The sequence below is a fragment of the Bombus vosnesenskii genome, unplaced genomic scaffold, assembly GCF_011952255.1.
Source record: "Bombus vosnesenskii isolate JDL3184/JDL3185 unplaced genomic scaffold, Bvos_JDL3184-5_v1.1 scf7180000013644, whole genome shotgun sequence".
Lineage (NCBI taxonomy): Eukaryota > Metazoa > Arthropoda > Insecta > Hymenoptera > Apidae > Bombus > Bombus vosnesenskii.
In genome coordinates, this window is record NW_022883165.1 from 105,861 (window position 1) to 114,800 (window position 8,940).

Here is an 8,940-nt window from a genome sequence, read left to right on the forward strand (position 1 = left end):
ATCGTAAGGCAAGGGGTTAAATAAGAAAAGAACGCAGGTTAAATAAAAGTTTAACGCTTTCGTCGAAGCAACGTACGAAATACGAAACTTTTGTCGCGTGGGAACGCAAGTATATGTTTAGATATGAAAATTCGCAGATTTTCATCGAGCACGTGCCGCTGTAACGTTTTCCTTTTGAAGCAGCAGTGGCGAGATTTGCGCGCGCCAAAAGGAAATTACGTAAGCTACGTAGGTCTACGTTTTTTCTTTTGTAAATATAGAATTTTGTACCAGCTGCCAGAACAGCCGATCCTTAGGGACGATTTTACGAATCATCGACTAGTGCGATTTCTTTTAGGATTCGTAAAACGATCTCGTGATAATTTTGTCGTAACGCTGCCAGTATCTAGAAAATGGTACAGCGTGCGGAGTACGAAGGGACACCGGTTGTCTCGCAGAAACAAAACGAAACACGAAATATGCGTACGTAATAAATATGGTTCTTCCAATAAACTAAACTTACTTTCTTTCTTTCTACCTAACTGACATGCTAAAAAATGCTACGCGTTGAAATACGAGTAAAGTAAACTTTGTTTTATCGTTTTCTTTTCTTTTCTTTATTCTACAGCGACGTTTACGCGCGTTGAAACGATTTCCACGATATACAATGCATTCGCAACGTGTCGATTGATTTTCAATAACGCTGTAGCTCGAACACCGAACGAGACGATAATTTTTACTCGTCGATTCTGTGTTACGATTATACAGGTAAACGTATTCGTCTTTTTTTCTTCCTTTTTCTAAATGCACCATACTTGATCGTTTCGTTTCGCGTGCCGTTGTATCTGAAAAATACAAATCAAAGTGAATTTCTTTGCTATACGAGTTAAATACGACGACGCTGCAACGAATCTACAAACGTTCAACGTCGATTATAATTACCACTGTAATTGTAATATAATAAACGAAATGTTAATTACTGTCGTTTTTTTATCGCGTATCGATACTTTGAACGGCGGCGACTTAAATCGAATATTCGAAACTGGACAATTTTTGCGGCGATTCGTTGATTCGCGTCTGTGGCGACGAAGTGGACGTCGACGAAGATAAATTAACCGTTCTTGAATTTAACGGCACTTTTGGAGGTAACGAGCTTATTTTTTCGCGTGTCTTTAAGTTTGGCTCCAGCGTGGCATTTCCACTTTGTGGCCGTCCTGAACATCGAAAATCTACATAAATACCACGTAAGTAGGCGTGATTTACGATTTTTTCCAGCTTTTTCTACTTTCCTCTCAACTGATTCAGCATTCTTGAAAAAATGCCCGGTGCGTTTTCTTCTATCTGCTTTTTGTCATCGCTGTCCTCGTTATTAGGATTGCGACGCAATATGCGGCTCAGAGAGCCAGCTCGAGGATGGAACATTTTTTTCGGCGAGCCATCTTTATCCACTAGTTTCAGCATTCTACCTAAAGAGTTGCTCTTCTCTTTTTTCGCTGCGTCCTCGCTTTCCATAGTTTTAGCCGGATTCTGAGAAAAAACCTTTGTAATATCATTTGTCTTTTGTTAGAAAGATATCTACTATCATAGATGTACGATCTAAAATCGCTCGATCTTTTTATACGTTAACGGATAAAAAAAATACATAACGAACGATATTTGCGATCCGAAGTGTGCTATAAAAAAGAGGATTTAAGAAAGTTGCAGAGAGACGATGGTTTTGATTTTACAATAGTTATTCTTATACGCGTAAAATGCAATATTATTTCTGAAAATCGGATTAATTTCTATTAAATTTCTTTTTTTTTTTATCACGCTCGTTTACTTCGTATTTGCTGTACTTGTAGTTTTATAACTCGCTTGGCGACGAGTTTCGTACTAATAACTCGAATCGATTATTCGGCTCGTTAAAAAAATCCAGGCCCGTCTTCGATAGGAACTTGGAACGAAAAATTGTCTAGTACGAATTTACGTGAAATTCCCAAACGTGTAACTCCTTTTCTGCCCAATTATTTTTCACTGTTCCCCTCTCGTTGAATTTCTATCTGCTCCTTTCTATCCGATATCGCGTTAGGGCAAATAATATACCTTTTGCAGTGCCGAGTTGCTTACGATATCGCTATCGATATCGAGGCGTGATTTATCCGCTACAGGTGTTTGGGAGCGCTGCTTAAACATTTTTCCCATTCGATTGAGCGTAGCGGTCTTCAATTTTCTGGCATCTTGTCTGACAGTCTCGGTCCTTGACAGTCTTTGCGTTAACTCCGCGGATCCATCCTTGTTCTTCGAAACACTTTTGTCTTGGTCCGAACCTAAGCAAGCAAATTAAACCGTTCGAGTTGATTTATCTTCGGATTTTCCAACAGATACGTATTTTCTCCTCGACAGAGTGTTTTACAACTGGGCCTTACAACCTGCAGGGTACGCTTAATTTTAAGGTACGTTGACATTTTTTTCTTACTTTACGTTCGAACAAATCGCTTAATAGGTTTTACCACGCCAGATAAACAATATACAATTTAACCACTCGATATTAAACGAGTTGAGATAAACTGGTGTACTACTGGCGATTTCTCTCGTTCCTTTTGTCCGAGTATCGAACTCCTCGCTGTGCTTAGATCGGCTAATTCTTAATTGTTAATTGTTTGGATCAACGGTTAAGATTGATTCAAAGTTAACGCTCAACGTCAAATTTTTCATTTCGATCTCGCTATCACTCACGCGGATGTCAACCGTGTTACTCGACTATCCGCTTACACCTGACTATTTTAAATCCCGCTGTTTTCCCCTTTCACGCGTAATCCTTCTTTTCTTGAAAAGCTTAACGTTTCGTCGTTTCGCGATAAACGATATGGCAGCTTCTTCCGTGTAAATTAGTTTACTTACTCGATGTGGCCCGCAACACGATCGATCGCGAATCCTTAATTACATCCTGTTGCGTGGAAGAACGATTCGTCGAACCGTGAGATTCGTCCAAACCAGTTGCTGCTGCCGTAGCCTGTTAAATTAAGCTTCGTCTTTTTATTTCGTTTCTCGGTTGCGCGGTCACACGATACAAGTTTTTATCATTTTAAACGACGTTCGAAATTCTTTTAACGAATCTTTCAATGATCCAGGTTTTATCGTTATCCTCGTCGTTTTATACCGGTAAATGGAAGCCACCGGCACGATTGGTAGTTAAATTACGACAGATCCAAAAGATAGAATCGTAAAGTAGCATTATAGAAACGAATAGGAATAAATTTAAACTCCGTAGCTCGTGATGTTTAACGCGATGAAAATACAAGATGGCAATATAGTTGATACTACGGGATTCGATATAATGGCATTGAGATTTGTACTGTTTGATAACGAGAGTGGAATTGGAGAAAAAAAGCAAGACGAACGTGCGATTGACGCGCGAAAGAAGCGACTTACCGATTTCTGCGGTTTTACTCCTTTCTGAGCACCGTCGTTCATTTTTCGTTCGTTTCTTTAGCCAACGAACAGAACGCGAATCCGTGAAAGCAATGGAAAAGGATTGAAACGTGGTTGCGTTTGTTTTTTCCTCGCTTGACTTTTTGATCGACGATGCGCGTCGTTCATGCCTCCGCTTCCGTCTCTCCGATGTTGGTTTTCAACCTCGAGATTTTCTTCAAAGCTTAAACATTCGCCAACAATACGTTAACGTTTCCATTCTGTCAGTGCAAATTCACGAAACGTGCACGAAAACGTGGTTCAACGTTGTCGTCTCGCGACATTCTATCGGTAAAAAGTAATTATACCTCGTCAGAATCGATGTACGAGCGTTTTCCTTTTTCATCCCTGACCAGCAATGGCGGAATGACCGTTCATTGTTTCGCGAGCTGAAAACGTAGTAGATGGTATTGAATATATTTCCATTATTAAGGCTTTTTCGCGTCAAGAATATTTATATTGCCCAGATGACAGCAACTTTCATCACAGTATCCACGCTACATTTTCTTCCGCGTGAACTAGCATTTATTGTTCTATTTCTGTGTACGCGAAATAGAACATCAGATAGACTTGTATTTAAGAAAGAGGAATTTTTGTGGAAATAATTCGCTGGTAGTCGGAATACTAGTCCTGCTTTTACATCGTTTCCAGAGTAACTAATCTTTCTTGTGTCTCGTCAACGATCAGCTGATGGAACACGTTTTTGCCATTTGTTTCCAAGATATCTCTCTGCACGTGGACTGCTTGGAACGCATTGCTAAAATGTAAAATAGTATTTAATCTATCGTTGTGTTCGATACAACTAAACTATCCTCGCAAGTTCCACGATTCGTTAATTGGACAGCTCGCCCGTGTTGCTCGCTGTGTTTTGTATGTCAAACGACATTAGAACCTCTGAAACTCGTCAAATATATAAATCTTTTGAAATTTATTATACGAGTTACGCTAGGTGTATATTCCTGGTCCTGCGGTATCCCATACCACGACGTCCCATTCCTAGATTTCCACGTAATATTTAAGAAAACCACGATTAGTAGCCGAAGAAACGCAATAACCGAATTCGATTCGCAACAAAAAGCTCTGTCCTGAATTAATCGTTATCGATCCTCTATGACTAACTCATTTGCCAAAGCGAATATACTTGCGTGAAATTGTCTCTTATCGTTCGTCAAAAATGTGAGGTGGAATATTAATGTATAAAATAAGACGTACAAAGATTTGAAAGCTTTGATATATGAAAAATAAAATCAGATATTATTTAACAAATAATATACATTCTGGAATGGAGGCGCCGGGTATCGATCCCGGTACCTCTCGCATGCTAAGCGAGCGCTCTACCATCTGAGCTACGCCCCCTATACGAATACAATTTTTACTTTATAATTTTCTACTCGTTATTTTCTTTTATACAAGTTATAAAACCCAAAGTCGCATAACCGTAATTTATCAAAGGTGTCGATATATCTACGCCGATATTCAGTGTACACGGCAAGATACGAGGTCAAGCCAACCACAAGAAGACGCTTTCATCTTACATCGCTACGTTCGTTTGTAGCTGCAACGCAAGCTACGCTACCGACAATGTTAGTAACGCCACTCGTCGTGACAAAAACGCGTAGCATCGAAAACGGTTCGCTACTGTTTCGTGGACAGGTTCACGTTATTTTACAACGACCGCTGCATGTATCAGCAGTTCTATGCCTAATGCGCGTCACAATGTAGGTATAATGTGGACAGTGGGTCTTAGATTGTATCGTTCCTATATTTACGATCATGCGAGCATTAGCAATGCCATGTTTGATCTGATAGAACGGTGATTTACTCTGCAGGATCGTCGTCATTCCGATCGTATTGTAGAATTTGTGTGTGCCGAAGAGTATACAAATCTTAACAATAACTATAAAAGCGATGTATACAGGCATTTGAACAACTATGAAAATTCATTGACATTGGTCGATGTTTCCGTGATTCGACGAGCAACAATTTGTTTACGGCGGGATGAACGACAATTTCAGTAATTTCTTCGTTGATATAAATTTTAATCCCGCTAAAATATTAACAAGTCCCGTCGCAATATTGTCAAAATAATAACGTACATACAGTACAATCGGTTGTCACCAATTTTCAAACGTAATTTTCTCGAAAACGAAGCCGCAAACAAATAATCGTTATCCTATATCTTTGATTTATCTTTTCATAAGTAATTCACCGTTGTCATTCTATACTGTCTGTTCCGAAACACACTCTATAGTGGAAGAAATGAATTGTTCATAGATGTAATTTTGTTATCATTAAATTATTGTTTTATTATCATGTATTTATTAAATTACTTTTATTAAATTTTGCAATCACATTGAGGTAAAACAACTTTTCTACGTTATCCCCTATATAAATATTAAACAATCGAAATTATTTTATTTCAAACAATTTTCCCATGAACGAATCTGTTTATATAAGTACAAAAAATAGAACATAAATATTTTGAAGCAATACGCTGTCATGAAAATTTCTAATAAATAAACGTATGTAGTATAGTAAATAAATAAATACTTGATAAAGTCTTTAATGTTTTGACGAATTATTATGGCGTAAATGCACCAAATTCTCACCAGAGGGACACGTTTCTCACTTGCGAAAGGGCACTGGCGTAAGATAAATTTCAACGTAACGACGGTGTCTATACCTTCGTTCCCCTTCAAATAACGTATAAATCTTTCGCCTTTTACTAAAGATTTCCGTGGAGGGGAACACTCATTGAGTTTTATAACTTAATTTTTGTTATGCCCAACATTTGTTGGGTAATTAATAATTCGAAGCATAATTAATCAGGTGATTGTTAGTGCCAGAAGGATATGCATATGAGTTTTTGCACAAATAAACAATTTAGTGTAGAAATGCATTGCAATATGAAAGTCGTGAATATATGCGCTTAGGTATGTGATTTTAAACTTTAGCTGTAAAAAATAACAGCTTTGTGTAACGTTACAACGAAACCATTAAATAGGAAATACGTAATTGTTATTTTAATCGTGACATTGTTTGTCAAGAGAGAGTTTTCAAGTAAAAGCTAGCAAATCACATAGGGAGGATAATAAATAAAATTTGTAACGATAATTATGAAACAAGAGAAAAAAAAAAAACGGGCTCGTCCGGGATTTGAACCCGGGACCTCTCGCACCCTAAGCGAGAATCATACCCCTAGACCAACGAGCCGCTATGTACTTGGGTCAATTGATTAAATTTTATGAGAGTGAATAGTTATATTGTAATATTATTAATGATAATGAAATAAATGTACAATTAATTGTAAATTCGGTTCGACTTCGGGGTTGACTTCGTGTCGTCGAACATAACGTTATTGCCTTTTTTGTTTGTCATCTAATAGTTTTAGGTTGTAATAGTTTTAATATATATATATTATATATATAATTTTCCTTAGAAGAACAAAATTGATCCTCATATGTCGCCCAGGCATCTTCCTAAAAAAATTGCATCCCTTAATCGCGTTAAATTACGTCCCCCTCGAAACCATCCAATTTTTATTTGAAACATTTAGCGGTAAAAACATTACTTGCGTAGTAATCGGAGCAATTACAGTTACGGGCTCGAAAATGCTGCATTCGTGTTCGTATCGTTGAAACATCTGTAATGCGACGAAACCTTTTTATTTCAAACCTTTTGGTGATAAAAATTTTATTGACACGTTTGTGAGATTTTCCTGATTTGAAATGAAACTAAACACGCATATGTGTACGATATTGTAAAATTTTATAGTGAATTTCATATAAATGTATGTAGATATACTGTCGCATCGCCCAATTTTATCTCTGTATTTTGTGAAAGTTTCAGCTCTAAATGTTAAGGATTAGTAGAGCTACAGTGACGTTTTGAAAAAATATTCTCAACGATAAATATCTCGATATGATAATTGATATGGATTCAAAATTTTTCTCCGTACATTCGTATATAAATAACGGTTTTTCCGACGCGCCGCGACACACGAAGGGCCTTGTCCTTAAGCGTAAACCCCATCAGATAGATTTATAAATACTTCTTTTAGACAATTGTGATATACTTAAGTTGATATATTCTTTAAATGTTGCTATTTATAGTGATTGAAATATTAAAAAAGCGTGGAAACAAGCGGCGCCGTGGCTTAGTTGGTTAAAGCGCCTGTCTAGTAAACAGGAGATCGAGGGTTCGAATCCCTCCGGAGCCTAAATCTCAACCTAATCCTCTGGCGTAGCGTAACAAGAAAGGGTTGTTGGTTTATTTTTTTTTTTTTTTTGAACGTAACATTGAAACACTACGTAACATTATTTACGTAATTACATATTTTAGAAATATCGATGAACGTTAAGCAAAATACATCGTAACTAAGAAATTTCTAGACGTATAAAAGTATATATAAAGAAACGAAATTCCAATAACAACCATATTCAAACATCATTGGAAATGAAATAAATTCGAGATAATAATATGTGATAAATTTGTATTTTCATGTGTACACGGACAGTGGACAATCTCCTGGTCTCGACGGTGCTTAAAAGACTAGATTGCGTGCCGAAAGCACGATGTATGGCGTAACCATATTGCAAAAGCAATAACGAAACGTATCGTTTACCGATGGCAGTTTAATTTTGTTCCGTCCTATAATTCCAAAGCTGTTCGTTTGAATTCATACGATTCATACGATTATTGCGTTCGAAATTGAAATAAAATTCCTTCGAAGCAGATTCCTTATAAAACGAAAGAACAGTTTCAGCGTTTTAGCGTCGTTCTTCTTTAACGCGTGGACGTTTGAAAATCATGTTTATTTCTTGTAATTCTTATATTCTTCGTGTACCTATATTTATAAATAACGTTATATACGATGAAGGCATATATAGTCACGCCACTACCTATTGTTAGCAGGGGAAATGCAGCCTATCTGTACACTGTGTATAACGTATTACATTTCTTTTCGTCTATACTCGTCGAACTTAATTTCTTCGTACTATACTTAAGTATACTATACTTAAGGTCTACTTACAAGCATTCGCACGACTCGCTTCGTCTCTCACAGTTATATTCAACTTTCGCGTTACTCAATTACATCGATCATTCAACATTGATTGTAATGGTATCTACAATGCGGATGATACAAAAGTAATGTGGTACTCTGCGCACAATTGTTCGCATTATGTATCGTCAGATTAAACGTTGCATGTGCTAGGTACGATTTACAAATGTTCAAACGGAACAGAAAAATTAATTACAACTAATTTGCGTTACGATTTCAGATTCGAAGAATCGGTATAATACGTGGTAAAGAATGTTCGATTAATACGGAACCTAAACTTAATTTTTCCCGAGAATAGAGTAGAATGTAATTTTCTATTTGTATCTTAAAAATTTACTTTGACGACATATTAAATCAACGTACGAGATACAATATCGTTATATCGCATCAATTAAGATTATATAAGGCGTAAAACTTTGTTTCGAGCATCATCCTCTCCTTTGGAT

At 36.9% G+C, this 8,940-nt stretch overlaps 1 protein-coding gene and 4 non-coding genes across 5 annotated transcripts; 2 read left to right on the forward strand and 3 right to left on the reverse strand.

Moving 5' to 3' along the window:
* Nucleotides 1–1,002: 1,002 nt before the first annotated feature.
* On the reverse strand, nt 1,003–3,196 carry LOC117238854. Its single transcript, XM_033504066.1, has 5 exons — nt 3,122–3,196; nt 2,863–2,974; nt 2,089–2,288; nt 1,271–1,506; nt 1,003–1,195 (listed from the first exon to the last, which is right to left on the reverse strand). Exons 1-5 carry the CDS (start codon nt 3,194–3,196, stop codon nt 1,003–1,005), a joined length of 816 nt encoding a protein of 271 aa, XP_033359957.1.
* A 1,519-nt stretch (nt 3,197–4,715) lies between these two features.
* On the reverse strand, nt 4,716–4,788 carry Trnaa-agc. Its single transcript has one exon. It is a non-coding gene; the product is annotated as a tRNA-Ala (tRNA).
* A 1,323-nt stretch (nt 4,789–6,111) lies between these two features.
* LOC117238860 lies at nt 6,112–6,234 on the forward strand. The gene has a single exon (XR_004494279.1). It is a non-coding gene; the product is annotated as a U5 spliceosomal RNA (small nuclear RNA).
* Nucleotides 6,235–6,573: 339 nt separating this feature from the next.
* On the reverse strand, nt 6,574–6,645 carry Trnap-agg. The gene has a single exon. It is a non-coding gene; the product is annotated as a tRNA-Pro (tRNA).
* A 932-nt stretch (nt 6,646–7,577) lies between these two features.
* Trnat-agu lies at nt 7,578–7,651 on the forward strand. Its single transcript has one exon. It is a non-coding gene; the product is annotated as a tRNA-Thr (tRNA).
* Nucleotides 7,652–8,940: the final 1,289 nt, after the last annotated feature.

Coding starts and splice junctions, on each gene's coding strand:
- LOC117238854 (XM_033504066.1), bottom strand. CDS start 3,196: ATGCTACTTTACGATTCTATCTTTTGGATCTGTCGTAATTTAACTACC. Junction 1,507..2,088: donor TCGATATCGATAGCGATATC/GTAAGCAACTCG, acceptor GTTTTTTCTCAG/AATCCGGCTAAAACTATGGA. Junction 1,196..1,270: donor AGAATGCTGAATCAGTTGAG/AGGAAAGTAGAA, acceptor TTTTCGATGTTC/AGGACGGCCACAAAGTGGAA.